The 19,796-nt window shown below is 61.2% G+C and overlaps 1 protein-coding gene across 1 annotated transcript; it reads right to left on the bottom strand.

Moving 5' to 3' along the window:
- Positions 1 to 8,636: 8,636 nt before the first annotated feature.
- Positions 8,637 to 14,457, bottom strand: TNNI1 (troponin I1, slow skeletal type). The gene is given in 7 exon segments (NM_001303435.1): positions 8,637 to 8,744; positions 8,973 to 9,149; positions 10,045 to 10,134; positions 11,372 to 11,503; positions 11,984 to 12,025; positions 13,657 to 13,660; positions 14,447 to 14,457. Coding segments are annotated over 7 exon segments (564 nt in total).
- Positions 14,458 to 19,796: the final 5,339 nt, after the last annotated feature.

Genomic DNA, 19,796 nt, shown 5'->3' with positions numbered 1-19,796 from the left:
CCATCCAACAGGACCTCAGGGGACCGGGGAGGATCAGTGCCTAGCAGGGGAATCTTGTCTTCCCTGTGAATCAGAACTGTTGCGGCTCCCAGGGGAAAGAGGTGCAACCCCCGACACCAGTAGAAGAAGACGGGACGGGGGAGGGGGGGAGTAGGAGGACTGGAAATGACGTGGCCTGCTGGGTCTCGCTGGCCAGCCTGGTCCCCTTGGGGCGCTGATCCGGAGCTGGTGGTCTCTACAGTGCCTCCCAGCTCTGAGATCCCCAGTGAAGGGCAAGCCTGCTGCTTGGGAGCAAGGAAGAGGGGGTGGCAACAACCTGGCCCCTGCATGCTGGGACTCGGGGCCACCTCTTCTGGGGCGCCTGCTGTCCCCAGGGACCCAGAAAATGTCCTTCCCTTGGTTTGTCAACTGAGAAGGAAAAGTAACCCTTGTTGTTGGAAGCCCAGCCCTTCCAGGGACGCTCCGTGAAGCCAGCGGTAGGGAGTGTCTCTAAAAGTTCAAACTCCCACACTGGCGCTATGGACACAAAACCGAAAGACGGGGAAGGCTGGTGTGCAGGCCCTCCAGAGGCGCACGACAGTGCGCTTTGTGCGCGTTAGGGCCCTACAGTCCGCTGAGGACAGACCCTCCTGTGTCCCGGGCGCTCGCTATGCATGTACAGGGCCAGCGCTGCAGTAACAAGTGTCACCGGCTCGGTGGCTGCAGAGCTCAGGTGTTTATTTTCTCACAGTTCCAGGGGCTGGGGTCCCTCAGAGGACCACGCTCCCCCAGAGACCCTGGGGCAGGATCCCTCCTGCGTCCTCCTGCTGCCGCCGGTGGTTGCGGCAGCTCTGGGCCTGCGGCTGCGTGACTCCTCATCTGCCTTCGGAAGCCGGGGAGCCGTGCTGGCCTCTCTGCACCCACGTCCAAAGTCCCCCTTCTATCAGGACACCAGTCCCTGCCCAGGGCCCACCCTGATCATATCGGCAGAGGCTGCATTCACAGCTGGCAGGGCTTACGGGTTGCCCATATCTTGGTGGGAGAACACAGTTCCTGCTGCAGTCAGCAAACGGCATTGGCTTTCAGTGACTCAAAGATGCTGGGGACTCGGTTCCTAACTCCAAGACACTCCCACTCGGGCAGTGGAGAGGCACACACACGTGTGCTCCTAAACTTGCATTCACACAGACGTGCACAAGTGTACCTACTCACATGCACTCCTCTGTGGTGCATACTGCACGCTGCGTTCACAACAGGTTGAGACGGGGGGGACACGCGCATACCTGTGGCTGATTCATGTTGATGTATGGCAGAAACCAACGTGATATTGTAAAGCAATTATCCTCCAGTGGAAATAAATTTTTTTTAAAGACAGGCTGTGATGAAAATTAAAATTGTGTCATCAGGAGAGATTCATTCTAACGGACAGACTGGGGCACCTTGAAGGACAGGGACACCTGGCTTGGGCTTGAAGGCAAGTGAAACAAATTCACTCGTCAGAGAAGGTGGCAACAGACCAGCTACAAGACGGGGTGCAAGTGAAGACGCAGGTGTGAGCGGGAGGCGGTAAGGCAAGGAGTGGTGCTCCCGGACCTGGAAGAGGGGCTTGGCTGTGACCCCGCAGAACAGGAAAGGCCTGAAATGAGGTGAACGGCAGCTGAGCAGGAAAACCCCTGAGACTTTGAGGGTCGAGAGGTCAGGCTGGAGAGGGCAGGCCACCGTGGAGGGGTTACTTTTAAGTCTATAAAAGAAAAAAAGGGCTTGATCATGGGCAGCCCAGAGGAGGGGCAGCAGCGTCGGCGGAGCTCCAGAAGGCCGAGCGGTCACAGGGCTGGCCGTAGGTGGGGGGCAAGGCCAGGTGCCCACTCGCTGCAGGAGGGGCAATGAGGGCAGGTGTCCCCGGGCCCTGAGGCTCGGCATCTTGAGACCCGGGGCCTGAGAGGGCGCAGCGTGGGGTCGTCCACAGCTCACGAGGTCAGCAGTGCCCCTGGCCAACCCGATGGATGGGGAGGCCGTGAGACAGCGGGGAGCTGCCCAGCACGGGCTCAGCACACAGCCCCTGGGGCACGTGCAGGCAGCGGGAGAGGGGACACTCATGAGGCAGGGGCAGTGTTCCGCGCATCCATGCTGTGCGGTGCCCTGACACCCGAGCGTCCTGAGGAGAGGGCGGGTGCCTCCTTCACCCGTGTCTAGGCTTGGAGAATGGCACTAACTTGCTTTGGGAAGGAGACCAGGAAACCCCAGAGGCCCAAGATCGCCTCGGTCAGCCGGGTGGCTGCGTCAGGTCTCTCAGCACCCAGGACCCATCTTTTCCAGGATCGGGGTCGCCCTGACGGTAAGTTGCTGCAAGAGCATCCGTGGCACAACCCAGCAAGGGCTGCTGGCCCAGCACTGTGACCGCAGGGGCCAGCAGGACTCTCGGAGCAGCACTGGTTACAGTTGCAAAATTCTGGAGACCACCCAGAGGTCTGTTCACAGGAAAATGGGTGAGTAAATGTCGGTATTTTGTCATTTTCTTCTTTTACTACAATCTCCGCCTCTGCTGCTGCTGCTGCTGCTAAGTCGCTTCAGTCGTGTCCAACTCTGTGCGACCCCATAGACGGCAGCCTACCAGGCTCCTCCATCCCTGGGATTCTCCAGGCAAGAGTACTGGAGTGGGGTGCCATTGCCTTCTCCCTCTGATGAACCTCAAAGCAGAAAGCACGTGTTTATGTCAGACTGACAAACAAAACACAATGCATTGTTTCAGGAACCAGAAACACAAAGGACCAGGGCAATGAAAACACAAACTGAGGACGTGTTGCCTTTGGGGCGAGAAACGGCTGGTTGGAAAGGGACACACAGGGGCTTCAGAAGCATTTGCCATCACCTAGTTTTTTTTAATCGAAGTATAGTTGATTTGCAGTATCGTGTTAGTTTCAGATATACAGCAAAATGATTCAGTTACACATATATACTTATAGACTTATTTATTTTCAGATTATTTTCCACTATACATTATTACAAGATATTGAATTGCAATCCCCTGCTGCTGCTAAGTCACTTTAGTCGAGTCCGACTCTGTGTGACCCCATAGACAGAAGCCCACCAGGCTCCCCCGTCCCTGGGATTCTCCAGGCAAGAACACTGGGGTGGGTTGCCATTTCCTTCTCCAGTGCATGAAAGTGAAAAATGAAAGTGAAGTTGCTCAGTCGTGTCCAACTCTCAGCGACCCCATAGACTGCAGCCTACCAGGCTCCTCCATCCATGGGATTTTCCAGACAGGAGTACTGGAGTTGAGTGCCATTGCCTTCTCTGTGCAATCCCCTAGTTCATAAAATTAGAGGTTGGTGCAGGGAACGTACTGACTGTGAGCCTGCAGTGGCCACTTCCCCTGGGAGAATCCAAGAAGACAGGGTTTATCAGCCCAGGAACCCCTGCTCCAGGACAGGGGTTTTCAAGACTCCACAGCCAGTGGGAGGGAGAGCCCCTTCGCTTCCCCTCCCAAGGACGATGTCAGGCTCTAGAATTCCTAGCCCCCAACTCCTGTCTACATAGGACATAAGGAAGCTTCTTTTTCCCCAGAAGCCAGAGTGGAGACTGGTGGGACCCAGGCCAGGAGGGTTGTGAGTCAGCCTGACTGTCAGTTCCCACATGAGAGGTAAGACCCACACCCTAAAGAATCCAAGGCAGTGGTTCCCTGACTTTGTATTTTCCCAAACTAATACTTTTTAAAAATATGAATATACAAATGCTACCATATTGTTTTTTGAAGTAAGTAATTAAAAGACAATAATTACCACCTCCTGTACTCCCACCCCATAAGTAAAATGTATTTGATACTAAAATAATAAAATTAAGACATGCATTACTTTCTCAACAAAGGGCCGTCTAGTCAAGGCTATGGTTTTTCCAGTAGTCATGTATGGATGTGAGAGCTGGCCTATAAAGAAAGCTGAGCACTGAAGAATTGATGCTTTTGAACTGTGGTGTTGGAGAAGACTCTTGAGAGTCTGTTGGACTCCAAGGAGATCCAACCAGTTCATCCTAAAGGAAATCAGTCCTGGGTGTTCATTGGAAAGACTAATGTTGAAGCTGAAACTCTAATACTTTGGCCACCTGATGCGAAGAGTTGACTCACTAGAAAAGACCCTAATGGGAAAGATTGAAGGCAGGAGGAGAAGGGGACGACAGAGGATAAGATGGTTGGATGGCATCACCGACTGGATGGACATGAGTTTGGGTAGACTCCGGGAGTTGGTGATGGACAGGGAGGCCTGGCGTGCTGCAGTTCATGGGGTCACAAAGAGTCGGACATGACTGAGCGACTGAACTGACTGACTGATGCATACTTGAACAGAGAAGAATCCTTTTCACTGAATACACTACCTTTACGGAAACTTCAAGGCCAGGTTTCCCAGCAAGCCGCAGAGCAGTAAGATTTGGGGCAGAGATCTGACCAGAATCGCCATCTGGGAAGTTCTAACAGGAGGAACACGTGCCATCCATCACACTCAGGCAGGCAAGCCACCGCCCTCACAGGCGTGTGCACAGGGGCGCACACACCAGGCTCACCCCTTCCGATGGACACACACATGCACACACACGTGCTCACATGCACACACACACACACTCCTCCATGGGGCTCCGGCATGGGAATGCCTGTCCTGGCGCCCAGCTGAGACCAGACTTCTATGCTGATCCCAGAGCCAAGGGTGGGCTCACCCCGCCTGTGTGACCGTGGAGCCCAGTGGTGCGGAGCTGGAGCCAGAGGGGCCGCCTGCCCAGGCCCCTGGGCCCTGCCCCTGCCGCCTGCAGTGAGTCCAGCCCCTGGGTCTCAGCCCCATTAGGGCTGTGGCCTTCAAGGAGCCACTCCCTCTCTGTCTCCAGACACTGTGGGGCTCATGTTCCAGGACCCACAGATCCGCCAGGAATTGTCCCGGGTGCAAGGTGGTGCCTCTCCTGTAACCACAGGCTGCTCTGGGGGTCAGGAGAGGAGGCTGCCCCCCCACAGTCCCAGCGGCCTGTCCCTGGCTGGGACAGCAGCCTGGTCACCCACCTGGAACGATGCTGGCCAGCCCAGAGCCCTGCGGGAAGCCTGCCTCCCTTCGTGGGGGGCCACTGGGGCTAATGTTTAACTGGCTTCCTCCATGGTGGGCCCTTCGGTCCCCGTGGCCCTGGGCCGGGGCCAGCCTGCTGTGAGGGGGGCTCTAGGCGGAGAGTGGGCTCGGCCTCCTGCCACGAGGAGACAGAGTTCGGGGTTGGTCGGAGCGCCTGTGGGAGGCATTCCGCCTGGGGGTCCTCAGGAGGAGCGGATCCGCACCCCCCACACGCCGCCCCGAGGCACCACTGCAGGTCCACGTCCCTGCTGGTGGGGGAAAGCCCTTAGCCCGTCGGGGGCGTCTGCACCTCATCTGAATGTTCCCCTCTGTGGGGACAGGCAAACTCCAAGCTGTGTGTGTTGCCCCTGGTCCCCGGCCACGTCCCTTCTGGAAAGTTACAGGTTGGGCCCTATTGAGTCTGATCCCAGAAAAGGGTGACCCCCAGGTCCCTGTCCCCAGCCTGCGGCTGTCAAACCCCAAAACCTGTGGTGAATGACTTCAGCTCTCCAAACCTCTGTCTCCTCGTGTGTGAATGGATCTGAAGTAACAGGATCTGAGCCTTGGGTTTCTGTGAGAATGTAATGAGTGATTCTGACGAAGCGTGTTATTAGCCGTGACTAAGAGTCTGGGCCCTTACAGACTAGATGGTTCAGTCCTGGTCCCTCACTCAGGAGCCTGTGGCTTCTCTGCCTCTGGAGAACGGGAGTGGCGGTGGTCCCTTTCTCAGGGGATGTGAATGTCTGAGGAGTAATCAGGTGCGGAGAGAGGAGCCTGGCACAGAGTGAGTGCTGCGGCCGCTGGTCTGACCCCAGCTCTGCTCTGCCCGAGGCCAGCCCGGGTCCCTGAAAGGTGAGCGGGGACTGGGTGGGCGTCTCTCCAGAGACTATGCCTCCTGCCCAGTCCCTGCTGTGGCCACAGCCCAGCCCGCCCCATCCAGCCCACAGGGGACGCGGCAGGTAGCCGAGGTCTGGCCCTGCTGTGAACCAGAGGTCTGGACATCCCCAGAGGCCCCTGAGCAGGCCTGGGGCCCACCCCAGGGCCCCGTCCCGTGGGCTGTCTGCACTGGGTGTTTGCTCTGAATCAGGCCTGGGTTTGTAGGGCAGGGTGGGGCCCAGTACCCGGGACCCAGCTCAACAGTCAGCCAGCAAACTGAGAGCTGCCTCTGCAACCCCGGGCCTCCAAGGGCAGAGGCGGGGGCCACGCCTTGGACCCAGGCCGTCTGCAGGGGCCCTGGGGCAGGGAAGGGGCGCCAGGACTGCCTGGGTGTGAAGCGCAAGCCACGCTCTCTGGCGTGAACCGGCCATGCCTGCCAGGCTCTGCAGCTGGGAGTGTGTGGGTGTGCGTGTGTGTCTGGGCGTGTCTGTGCCTAAGGGTTTCCGTGTTGTAGGAGCTGTTTCTTTGAACACTTCTGTCTCTCTGCCCACCCAGCTCTTTGCAGGCAGGACTGAAGCAGGATGCTCCCCAGCTCCTCCAGGCTGCTGTCCCTCGGGCGCTGGCAGGCAGACAGGAGCCAGGCCCTGCCCCGGGGCCCCGGGCGCTGCACTTTGCTCCCAGCTTCGGGCATTTATGGCAGGTAGCACACTGGGAGCAGAGGGCAGAGCAGGGACTCACAGGCAGGCGGAGGGCTCTGCACTCAACCCAGCCTCTCCTGGGACCAGTGCTGGGCAGCCAAGAAGCCCAGGGCCAGGGCAGGGAGCAGCCACTCCCTGGAGGATACAGCTCAGGACTCACATGACACCACCCGGAAAAGCCAGATCCTCCGAGCCCAGACGCTGGTCCCTGCTCCATGGGCCGCTGTCCCCCGTGTGCAGGGGGTGCCTCCAGACCCACACTCCATCCCAGCACACTTCCAGCCCGCACTGGACTTGGTCCAGTTGCCTGAGGGATGGAGAAAGGACCTCACCTAGAGGACAGACCCCTGACTGCCCCACCTTAGGAAGAATCAGTCCCGGGGCACACTCCCTGTCAGAAGTGTGAAGGGAAATCTGGCCGGGATTCCGCGGGCAGATGGCACTCTGGCCGGGGGTGGGGCAGAGAGTCCAGGGCAGTGTAAGGGGCCCCCTGGTGGCCGGGCCTGCAACTACAGGGCGTCTCCTTGGAGGGGCCAGCGGCTCAGCCCGAGGGTCAGGGACACCAGAGCACCTGTAGAGGGGGCCTGGAGAACGGCCCTCCGGAGCGGCAGGGCCGGGGGCTGAAGTGCGGAGCCCCTGAGTTCCGTACTGACGGCCGGGGGTCAGGCTGCACTGAGCTGAGCCCCCGGGGTGAGGCTGCGCTGTGTGAAATCCCCTTAGCGTGCCTCTGTGCGTGTCTGCCGGAAGCCCTCACGGCCTCCCCGCCTCCCCTCCCCTGGGTACTCACAGCCAGAGCCGCGGGAGATCGGGACACTGGCTTTAATGGGGGGGGGGGGGGGGGGCGTGACGCCCTCGGGCAACAGGCACAGGGGGCCCGGGACCCGCAGGCGCCCACCCCCCAGGCGAGGTCTTCACCCCAACCCTGCCAGGGGCGCTCAGGCAGGCAGGGAGCCGTGGACCAGGTGGGCGCTCCGCGGCGCAGGGCGGGGCGGCGGCGAGCAGGGCTGGAGGGCGGGGCGGGCGGGGAGCCCGGAGCGCAGCGGTGCCACCCGCCTGCAGGGACAGAGGGGCAGGGCCTTCAGCGCCAGGCTGGGCCTCAGCTCTCAGCCGGGCCCGGTGCCCTCCCACACCCCCTGCCCCACGGGGTCCCCGCCCCGCCCGGCCGGGCGTCCCCTCCACATCTGGCGAGTGATCCCCAGCGCAGAGCTCGACTGCACCGTCAGCCCCTGACTTGCTCTCCCAGCGTCTGCAACCCCACTGCACCCTCACCCCTCCAGGGGGCTTCTCCAAACGACGGGGCTGTGGACAGACCCTGCCTGTCATGTGTCCCCCGGCTCGTTCACGCAGGGCACCACCTGGCCTGACTCTGTGCCTTCTCCAGCATTTTCCTGGGAGAGTGGGCGGCCCCGTCTCTCTTGGAGCGCTGCTGGGCACTTGGCAGGACTCCCCAGCAGGCAGTTAAAGGTGCTTATACTTTAGGAAAGTCAGAGCCAGAGGGTCCTGGAGGCCACTGAAGCCCAGGTCTTAAGCTCTTACATCAGAGTCACCCAGGGGCTGCCCTGCCCCAGAGTCTGGGGTCCAGAGGGCCTGAGAGGGGCCAGGTCATCTGCACCCAAGGTGGTGCTGGGTGCACACCTGGGCAACCATGGAGCTGATACAGCCCCGTGCAGGTGAGGGGGCAAGGGCCCGAAGCAGGAGTGACGCGTCCAGAACATCTGGGGACGAAACTGAGCCCAGCTCAGGGCGCTCTCCTCAGACCACAAGGCCCAGCCTGGGGGCGCCGCCCTGGAGTCCCTGCTGCCCTGGGGGTGGGGCTGGGGGCTGGGGGCTGGGGGCTGGGGGCCGGGAGCAGGGGACTGGCCCTGGGGGCGGGAACGGGAGCTGGGGGCTGGCCCTGGTACCTCTACTGGGTGGTCGGAGTCCCTGCTGCCCTGGGGGCGGGGCCGGAAGAAGGGGGCTGGCTCTGGGGGCGGGGCCGGGAGCAGGGGGCTGGCCCTCGGTACCTCTACTGGGTGGTCGGGGACTTGGCGGCATCAAACATCTTCTTGCGGCCCTCCATGCCAGACATGGCCTCCACGTTCTTCCTCCAGTCGCCCACCTCCACGGGCCGCTCCTGCGAGGGCCACACACGGAGACTGAGCGCCGGCCCGCCAGGCGCAATTGAGACTGGGAGATGGGCAGTCAGCCTGTCCTAGAAGGCGGGGCAGCCCCAGCCCTCCTTCCCCCAGAAGAGGGCGGGGAGCCCCCCCCCCCGCCCCCAGGGGTTCTGGAATGTTCTGCCAGGTGGCGGGGTTCCCCCAGGGGCTGCAGGGCCGGCCGCGTTGGTGCGGGTGGGGCTTACCTTCTCTGTGTCCTCCTTCTTCACGGACTTGAGGTTGGCGCGCAGGTCCATAGACACCTTGTGCTTGGAGCCCAGCAGGGCGCGCAGCATGGCATCCGCGGAGACGCGCACGCGCCGCAGCGGGGGACGCTTGAACTTCCCGCGCAAGTCCAGCACCTTGAGCTTCAGGTCTTTGATCTGCAGGGAGCGGGTGGCTCAGGGCTCCGGGCCAGGCCCCCAGGGACGCCCGTGACCACCGCCACCTCGTGGACAGACACCTATGTTCCATCCGATGTTGTTGGCACAGGGGTGGGTGGATCTTGCTCGGACGGGAAAGGCGGTCAGCCGTGGTGGCCACAGACCGATGTGTCGTTTGGAAGCCCCGTTTGGAACCGGGGGCGGGGAGGGGGGCACGTCCTCCTATTCCCGCTTCCAACAGGTCCCTCCCGGTGAGCCTTCAGAGCAGCCCATTGAGGGCAGGGCCACGCCCCAGGGTGTTTCCAGGGTGGCAGTCCTCCTCCGGTCCCTCCCCACGCCTCTCTGCGTGGACAGTTTCCCGCAAGCCGCCCACCCCCCCGCAGGAGCCCTGCCCCCTGCATCCCGCCCACCCCCCTGGAGCTGACGCCCCCACGCCCCACGCTGAGGGAGCGCTGAGCGCCAGAGTCGGGGTCAGGGACAGACTGTCCCAGGCCCACTGCTGTGTGACCCGGGCCGAGGTTCCCAGCCTCGCTGAACCTCAAGGCCCTCATCTGTCGGGTGCGGATAAAAGCACCACTTGGTGCACAGGCGCGCAGAGTGATCACAGGCATAGTGCACAGGAAGGCCGTGCCCAAGGGGAGCTGTCATCGCCAGGCTGTGACGATGTGTGTGGGTGAGCAAACGGGGGCAGCTGTCCCACTGCGGAGCCCTCCTGGCGGGCTGGAGGAAGTCGTGCCTTTCATCAGTGAGACCGCCCTCCCCCGCCATCTCCAGGGCTGGGCCAAGCGGCATCTCCAGAGTCCGCAGTGGGAGGGGGATCCGGTCCACTCCTGCCAGTCAGAGCCCGCCTCCCTCCCCAGCGGCCCCACCCACCCCCACCCTCCCAGCCCCTCACCTCCCTGGTGTTGTGCAGGCACTTGGCCTCGATGTCGTAACGCTCCTCGTCCACCACCTCCACTTTGGCATGCAGGTCACGGCACAGGTCCTGGGGAAGCAGGGAATCGGGAAGGGAGACTAGGAGCGCTCAGCCCCCAGACCCTTTTCCGCCCCTCAGCCGGGGGCCCTTGGCCACCTCCCACCCTCAACCTGAAGGGGCTGTTGGAGCCCTCACTCTGAATGGAAGCCCTTTGTTTTCCTTTCTGAATGTACTTGTTATCGCCAGAAAGTTTTCTTTTGATAAAAAGAATACGTTATTTGTAAAATTTTGAAAACTGTGTATTAACCAAAAAGATAAAGTAAGAATAATTAATGAGAATAAATAAAATAAGAATACTGCCACCAATTGGAGGGAACCATGGATGACGTCTTGATTTACAGATTGTTGTTTACTTGCTAATTCATGTCTGATTCTGACCCGGTGGACTGTAGCCTGCCAGACTCCTCTGTCCATGGGATTTCCCAGGCAAGGATGCTGAAGCGGGTTGCCACTTCCTTCTCCAGGGGATCTTCCTGACCCAAGGATCAAACTCATATCTCTTGAGTCTCCTTCATCGGCAGGGGATTCTCTACCACTGCACCACCTGGAAGCCTTGGTTTACAGACGGTCCCTGGTCTAAGGATGGTTCAACTTATGACGGTGGTGGTGAGGCACTGATGCACGTTCAGCAGAAACCATCCTTGGAATTCTGGATTTGTACCTTCCTCAGGCTGACATGCAGTGCCAAGCAGGGCGGCCCCATGCTCAGGCAGGGAACCATCAAAACACTCGGAGCCATTCGTGCCAGACAACCACTTCTCATCTTCAGTGAATAACAGGGTATATTCAACTCTTCATCATAACATAGGCTTCCTGTCAGCTGATTTCACCCAACTGTCGGCTGTGTGAGTGCCCTGCACTTATTAGGCTGGGCCCGGCAAGCTGTGATGTGTGGTGAACGAGGCATGGACCACACACATTCACATTCAGTGGTTTATCAGTGCATAGCCACGTCCTACGTCAAAGGAGATCTGTTTCCTTCCAGCCCCTTTGCTCTGCAGTCACTGGTATCTACCCTCTTATTAATGTTAGGAAAACTTTAAAGCCATCTGCAGGGGAAGCCAGGCCCCTTCTGGAGAAGGGGCCTCCCCAGCGAGCTGCCCACCTGCCTGCTGGGCTCCCTGGGCTGGCCTGCCCCCCCATCCTGGTCACCTGTCGGGGCCCCTCTCCCCCCAGACCCCACCCCCCATCCCCACCCCACCTGCCACCCCCCCACCCACACACCATCACCTGCCCACCCCCACACCTGCAGGGCGCTGAGCGACAGCCCGCGGGTCTGCAGCGCGGGGATGCGCTCCGCCAGGTAGCGCTTCTTCTCAGCCTCGCGCTCCTCGTGCTCCTGCTCCCAGCACTCCTTGGCTTTGGCCAGCATCAGGCTCTGCACAGGACGGAGCCAAGCCGGATGAGTATCCAAGCACCACACGGGAAGGTGGGCCTCAGGCTGGGCGGGCCCTGGCCCCGCCCCTGAGGAGGCACATGGGCACAAGGAGGCCACACGTGCGGAGTGTGTGCACCTCACGAGGCCAGACCCTGGGACCCATCTGACCACGTGGGCGCTTGGACCCTGGGCCTCACTGCCCTTCCACCTTCCTCTTATCATTTCCCATCCTTGTAGGACCCAGAGCGCCTGAGAGAGAAACACTTACCAAAACAAAACCAGCCCTTGTCCCCACGAGGGGTCCGGCCTCCCCCCAGGCCCAGAGCTCAGGCTCTGGGCTCCACTGGCCCCCTCCGTTGTGCCTCCGTTCCTCAGCCATCTCCCCCTCCCCCGCCACCCCAGTCTCAGAGGAGCCCTGCACCCTTCTGCCTCCCCAGCTGTCTCCCCAGCTGTCTCCCCCAGGGCCAGGAACCCGCTCACCTTCAGCAGGAGTTTGCGGGAGGCAGTGATCTTGGGTTTTCTCTGAGAAGAAGGAGGAGGAGAGACAGCTGAGGCAGAGGGCACAGAACCAGAAATCTGGACCAACACTGCCCAGTCACCCTCAGCACCCAGAACCCCTGCCTCAGGGTCCCTTAAGTGCCCGTCTGTGATTTAACCCCTCAGATTCAGAGACTCAGCTCCCTGACCAATGCGCTGGATCCTGCAAAACACCCTGCGGGCCCTGGGGTCTGCGCACCCCTCCCTCATCTGTGAATCAGGGGGCTGAGACACCCCCGCCCCAGGCCAGCAGAGGGACTGTAGACAGAGTGAGGTTTGGACAAGCACAGGCCTCCAGCAGCAAGGACAGCCCGCATCTCTGGGGGCAACTCCACCTCATGTCAAAGAAACAAGCTGTGAGTTCCTCAGTGAAGAAGCTTATCACTTCAGTCGTCAAACTTTTGGCTGATGTCGACACTATCCACATAATCACTCTCAGAAAACAGTATTTTCTCCTCTTATTAAAAATCTTTGACATCTCTTGCTGACTAGATACGGTCTAACAGGTCTCAGCCCTGTAGGTGTATTCTCCAGGGAAGCGAAGGGGTCACCTCTCCACCCCGGACTCCCAGGGCTCCTGTCCCCTCCTGGACACAGGCGATCACGAACCCCACTCCAGCCAGCAGCTACTGGACTGACCCCGGACCACAGCTTGGTTTGCCATTCCTGTGCATGAGGTGGAAATGATGGGCCATGAGCAGTCCCCATGGGAGCAGATGAATGGGCTATGGGGCCTGGAGCAAGCTTCTAATCCGCCGTTCAGTGTGGTCTGTCTCCTCCTCTAGGAAAGCCTGGGGTCTGACTGGGGTCCAGTCAGTGTGGTTGCCAGGAGCGGACTGTGGCTAAGGTCATCGCCAGCCTCAGTGTCCACTGTCCCTCACCCTTGGAAATGCTTCCCAGCAGTGCTGTCTCCCCACCACGTGGGGAGCTTGGGGCCACCTTGCACTCTGTCAGTCACCATGAACTCACATTCATACAAGCCTCAGCAACACTCAGAGATTCCCACAACTGTTGAAAGCCAGGCTTTCCGATTCTCACTGAGAACCTCTGCCCAGCGTCCATCCATTGTTGCTGATTTCTGTCGGCCAGCCCTGGGTCCAGAGCTGCCCACTGCAGCGCCCACCTTGGCTGAACAGAGCCTGTGTCCTTACCAGCCTGAACAGACGAGGACCGCCGCGGGGGCAGGGCAAGGACCCTGGCTCCTCCCTCAACATCCCACTGAGGGGTGGGGAGGTCGGTGGGGCATGGACTAATCCGAGGAGGATCTCCTCCCACCCTGCAAGTGTGGCTTTGCCCAGGACCTGCTCTGCAAGAACAAGATGGCCCACCAGGGCTGCAGCACTCTCAGGCCCGGCAAGGCAGAACTGCTAGGTGGTCAGCGTGGGTGCCGTCACACTGGTCCCAACCTCAGGACCACCTTCAGGGAAGGGCGTCACACACAGGGTACCCCCTCCCTGGACCTTGAGGAGCCCCACATCCAGGGAGTTTGCTCAGCCTCTGGACACCCCTTCCCCAGGCCTTGATGCAAGCCCTCTCTTCTCCCCAAATGTCCACCCCACACCCCATCACCCAACTGAAGACTCAACCAGGACACAGATACCCAGGGTCTCACTCACCTCGCTGTGGGCGTCCGTCACAAGAAGGCCAGGGGCAGAGGGGAGCAGAAAACAGAGTAAGTGTGGACAATGCTCAGCTTCTTGGGGGGGGGACCACGGGGATGGAGGGCAGGCCACGGGGACAGACCATGGGGACAGGCTGGGACAGGGCCACGGGGACAGGGGGGAAGCCCTTGGGGACAGGCTGGGACAGGGCCACGGGGATGGGGGCAGGCCACGGGGATGGGGGCAGGCTGGGACAGGGCCATGGGGATGGGGGCAGGCCACGGGGACGGGGAGCAGGGCCATGGGGACAGGCTGGGACAGGCCATGGGGACAGTGCCCAGAGAGAACACAGACACCATGCGGAGGGGCCACTCCAAGGAGGAAAAGCCACAGGCTCCGTGGGCTGCTGGAGCCCCTCGCTGGGAAACACCAGTCATCTTTTGGTGGGGAGGATGGGGTTCTTGAGGGGGCCCGGGCTGTGAAAGCTTCCGTCCTGGGTGCTCAGAGGGAAGCTCGCCCGGAACCTCCCCAAGCTTTGTTCATCTACTCGGTGGTACCGTCACGGCTCGTGGTCCACCCATTTCACCAGCACAGACAACCTCTGAGATGCAGGCCAACGGGGAGGAGTTCTGCTCAAACCCTGGGAGCACTTGTGGGGGCCCTGGGGACCCCAGCATGCAGCACTGTCCCTGTTTTAGGATCTGGCCTCCCAGGGAACTGCTTCAGGGACTGAACAGATGATCTGAAGTCTGCGGCAAAGGGACACGCCTTCTTGGACCCTGGGAAGGGGCGGGGGACTACTTACACTTCCGGCATGGTGACGGGCAGTTGGCACCTGGGGCAGAAGGAACTACTGATGAGCGAGACACACCATCCCTGCCCCACCCACACTGGCTGGGCCTGGGGCTGCATCAGCCACCCAGCCTGGGAGAGAGGGTCCACAGCAGGAAAAGACATACCGCCCCCCAGTGGGTCAGGAGGCGGCACACACTTGTCCCTTCACTCTTTTCCTCTCTACCCATTTCCTCCTTCATACAAGGGGGACAGAAATCTCACGAAGGCAAATAAGTAACAGAAGAACCAAAAGCAGTTCTGCTGGGCCAGTGTGTAGGGCCAGGATCTGCAAACTGCAGCCCACAGGTCAGGAACGGCCTGTTTTTGCTTGAAACGTTGTAAAACAAAGAATATGTGACAAAACCATATGTAACGTGCAAAGCCTGAAGTATTTCCTATCTGCTTCTTTCCAGAAAAAGTTAGCTGATGCCTGTGGGGACCGGAATGGTATCCACGGAAGAGGTGTTTGGAGGGCGCTCACTCGGGGGCCTTGGATGACAGGGTGAGACAGACCGCCCTGTGGGCAGCAGGTGGTCATGGATGGCTCAGAGAGGAAGGGTCTGCAAAAGCGACCACAGAAAACCGGAAGCTGCCGCCTGGCACACCTCCAGGGGGCGCCATTCACATGGACAGCCATACACACAGAGCAGGGCTGTGGGGGGCACTGCAGGGAGAGGGGCTCAGGTCAGGAGGAAGGGCAAGCCCTGGGTCCCCCTCTGGTTTCACCCTGAGCCTCTGCAGGCCCGTTTTCCTCTGCAAAATCAAGGATCAAAGAAGTCATTTCCCACTTAAAGTTTAGTTCTTGAACCCATTGTTCAAGCCAAATCACCAGAGCAGCCAGCCCTGGTTGGGGGGGCGGCAGTTAGCCCAGGACCACCATTCTCCTCGGTGGGGTCCTCTGTCTATGGAGCACAGTTTGAAGCCCCCTGACCAGTGATCCTGGGACCCCTTTTAGCATGACAGTCTGGGGCCCAGATCAAGGAAGGGGTCCTTGAGCCATAGAAGGGGCATGTTCCAGCCGGGCTGACCACACTCGGGGCCAGCCTGAACAGAGAGCATTCAGTGCAGGGGGTGGACACTGGGCAAAAGATTCAGGGATGACGGGTGGGGGCAGGTGCACAGGGCAGGTCAGGAGTCCTGAGCTGAGTTGGAGGGGAGAGGAGGGGGGGAGGGGGCTGCGCACAGGGTTGGGAGTTTGGATTCAGTCCAGGTCCTGGAGTGGGTGGGGGAGTGCAGCAACCGCACCACCTCCTCCAGAGCCGTCTCCACCTCTGCCTCAGTCCTCCCTGCTCCCCTGTGCCTGTGACGCCCAAGTGGGGGCAGCCCCCCTGCCGACTCCCCCATCAGAGTGTCCGTGGGCCCCCCTGCTGCTGGGTTGCAGGAATGTGACCCGAAGCCTCAGCTGTCACCTTGGGGCACAGAGGGGAGCGGAACAATCCGCACATTCCAGAGATGTTTGGCTGAAGTTAGATTTTATCGCCAGCTGTTTATTCTGGGGCCTCTGAGGAGGTCCCGAGAGGAGTGCGGCTAGGGAGAGCACCCGCTCGGTCCTCACAGCCCCTGTCGAGCGGCCCAGGGGGCACAGAGCCCCCCTGAGGTGGACACACTGCCCTCGGGTTGTGCCCACGCCTCCCAGGGGACCCACTACCTGCCCAGCCAGTGCCGACCCCCTGCCAAGCCACAGCCCGCCCCCTGCCTGCCTGCTGACAAATGCCAGGCCTAGGGAGCTCTGCGCTGCTCTAACCGACACCCACAGACGGGACCCATTGACAGGTCCCCTGGAAAACAAGGGGGACCAGCGATAAGAACTGCGGAGGAGGCAACTCTGCGGTGGGGGGCGCACACCCGGCCCCCATGGCGGCGGGAGATAAGGACCGCAGGAGCGGAGGCTGAGGCCACGTGTCTGTGGGCGTGAGGCTTGTGAGTTGCGTGTGTGTGGCTGTGAGGGTGGGGAAAGGACTGATCACTCCCTTTGGGCTCATGTCTGCCTCCCCCTCACCGCCGCCCGGCCTCCCCAGCCTTGGACCCCAGCTCAAGGGCACCACAGGCCTCCAGACCCCCAGCGAGGCTTGTGCAGCCGGCGCAGAGCAGGAAAATCCGCCCTCGGGGCTGGGGGCAGGCTCCCAGCCAAGCGGACTTCACGCCCCGCACCCCATTAGACAGCCCACCCAGGTTGCAGTCCCCATGCGCTCCCCAACAGCCCCCCAGGGGCCCCGTCGCCTTCGCTCTCTGCCCTGGAGCCCCGAGGAGGGCTGGCACTCTGCCTGCTCCTGCTGCATCCACCGTGCAGACAGCACTGGGCGCCGAGCACGTCGCCCAAGACCAAGAGCAAAGGTGGTGGGTTTCCCCGGTCAGCAGTGGGCGAGGGGAGGGGGTCCTGCCCCCCGACCCCGGCTTCTCCTCCGTCTCCTGCCCCGGTGCCGCCGCTCCCCTTGCCCCAAGCTCTCCGTCTGCCCCTCTGGCCCCAGAGCACCCTGCTCCCTCCTGGGACCACCTGAAGGCTCTCCCCTGGGGCTCCCGGGGGCCTGGGAAGTCCAGCTCACAGCTCCCAGCCTAGACGGGCCGGCGGCTGTCCCTGCAGAGCCATCTCGGGCCGTCCATCCATAGCCCAGCTGCACAGGTGGGAGCCGCCCTTCTCGACGTCCCAGGCCCCGGCCTACTCCAAGTCTGAAGCCCCAGCGCTGCGGCCCAGGCAGGGGACACTCACCTTCCTTGGTCTCCGGGGGTGAGGCTGGCCTCGGCTCGCGGCTGACTGCAGACTGTGGGGCAGAGCAGAGGGCAGGCTATGAAAGCTGCGGCCCGCAGCCACTGGCCGGTAAAAATAGAACAGACCCGCGCCCCTCCCCCGCCTGCTCCCCCTGCCCACCGCACACGGCCTCATGGACGGGCCATGGCAGGTCCCGGCAGCCAGCAAGCTCCAAGACGCTTGTGTGCCAGCTCAGGGGCACACAAAGCCCGGGCACATGGCGCCATACCCAGGAGATAGGAGCCCCAGAAAGGGGGGGCCCACAGACCAGAGGGGCTCCAAGCAGGAGTGGGGCTCTGAGGAGCTGTCTCGCTGACCCCACATCCCTTGCAGGGACATGTGGAAACCAGGCCCCAGCTTGGGCTCCAGGAGGGCCAGAGGCTTGCTGTTTGGGCATCACCTCAGACTCAGGAGGGCGCCTGACCCTGGTGCTCTGGTCATCAGTGCTGGGGGTACACTGAGGGGCCTGGGCCCGGGCTGACCCTCGGGCTGGTGGACTTTGAGGGTCCACAGACGCTCCGCACCCTCTCCTGGCAGGTTTCCCAGATGGCTCCCCACATCCGAGCCTGGAACTAACCCCCCTCCCCCGCCGCCCCCCCCGCCCCCGCTCCAGCCCCATGCCAGCAGCATGGGGGGCGGTGCACCTGTTTACTGGCTATTTTTAGAATGATGGTTGAACACCTAATACCCACCCTCTGGTCAGAGGAAGACAATGCCTGCTATGTTAATCCAGTGGCTATTATTGTTGGTCATCTCATGGGCCGGGAGTCCAGGCCGGGGCAAAACAAGCAGGACACTGACCCTCGCAGAGACCAGGCGAGGCCGTGCCAGCAGCAGGAGGGTAGGAACAGAACTGGTGGACCGGAGTGTTCTCCCCAAGGGCCACAGGGGGTACAGAGCCCGCCCTCTCGGGCCAGCAGAAGTGGCTCTGATTTGGCTTTTGTCGGGTCACCTTTGGGAAGCCTCCATGCAAGAAAGCTGCCAGGGAGAGAGATCGGGGTCTGGGAGGTTATGTGGGGTCACAGTTCCAGGTGGAGTGGCCTGGGTGGAAAACAAAGGCAGGCCCTGCCAAGGAGTGGCTGGGGTCCGAGGAGGAATCTGGGAGCTGGGGGTGAGCTTATTGCGTGGGTTTATCATGTTTATAACCTTTGCAATAACTTTCATACAAAACCTTAACATGGGCAAAGACAAAATGAATTGTCTGCTTGGATTACCCTGCTTTCTGAAAAGGAAGAACAAAGAGAGCAGGCTGACAAATAGAACGAAAACAGTCAAAGCAACCTAAAAGGCCAGCAGCCAGGCGACCTCAGAGAACGTGCTGACCGTGATCCGCTCCTTGGACCCTCCCCTGCGGTGCCTCAGAGGGGCTTGACTCATCCTCAGGCTTCACGCAGACCCCGGTCCCGGGCTCCAGAGTCCCACGCCCACCCACACCTGTCACCCCACCAGCCTGCAGCGTCCTCAGCCCCACGGTCTCGGGCCGCCTGCTGCCCACACAGTGCTGTGGGGCTCAGCCCGAGGCCGCAGCTCCAAGGCCCCCCTCTCTGCTCCCCATTGGTACCTCTGCAGCCTGTCTCCTGCCCTTGCTGAGAGTTATCCTGAAAAAGTCCCCTCTTCTCAGGGCTCATCTGCCCAGAGGCCGAGTCAACCGCCCCCCGCAAAGCCCTCACCCCACCGGCGACAGCACAGCTGTCCCGGGGCTGTGAGCCTGTAAGGCTCTGGTGCAGACGTGCCCCTGGCTAGGGAGGACCCTCCGCAGGCAATCAGGACTGGCGCCCTCAGCCCGGGAGATGTGTGGACGGATTACCCGTGTTGGCTGCGCAAGGCCCCTCCCAACCCCCTACTCTCCGCCAACAACGGATGTACCAACGAAAATGGAAATATGCCACCTCCTCAGCCAAAGGGGCTTTGAAAATGTGATTAACTAAGGAGCTGAGTCCGGGAGATTCTCCTGAATCATCCGTGGGGTCCCCACCCAATCTTGTGGTCCTTGGGAGCCGGAGGGTGAGCGGCAGCTCAGGGGGTGGGGTGACAAGGAGGCAGAGGTCGGGGGAGACCCCCGTGAGGACAGGATGCGCCTCCAGAGCGAGTTGCCCAGGACGCCCAGTGACGCTGAGGTGGGCTGTGGAGCTCTGGAAACGTAAGACGCTGGATTGTGTGGCTTTGGGAGCAGCAGGTAGGCCGGGCCCGTGGCTGGGGTTCAGGCGGCCCTTGTGGCCCTCAGGACCACGTGGGTTCGGGCGCTCTGAGAGCAGAGCTGGCCCAGGGGCCCCAGAGTGCAGCAGGCATCCCCCGCATCCCTGGCCAGAACCCAGCCTCAGTCGGGGTGGTCCCACTCCTCGTCCCCTGGCATGGACCCAGTGGGCCGCCCGCCCTGTGGCCCCCTCTCAGCCTCCCTGCCTCCACACACTCGGCTCCTGGGGCCACAGAGACTTCTCAGAGGCCTTCTCTCACTCCATTTGCCTCCAAGTATCAGAGGAGCGTTGCCTCCCCCAGGAAGCCGGCTCTAACCACCCTGACTACGCTTGGAACCTCCTCCAGGCTCCACAGCCCCATGCCTCCTTGTTTTCCTGCA

The sequence above is a fragment of the Bos taurus genome, chromosome 16 (genome assembly GCF_002263795.3).
Source record: "Bos taurus isolate L1 Dominette 01449 registration number 42190680 breed Hereford chromosome 16, ARS-UCD2.0, whole genome shotgun sequence".
NCBI lineage: Eukaryota > Metazoa > Chordata > Mammalia > Artiodactyla > Bovidae > Bos > Bos taurus.
Note: the sequence above shows the minus strand (reverse complement) of the source record. Positions and strands in the feature narration are given on the sequence as shown.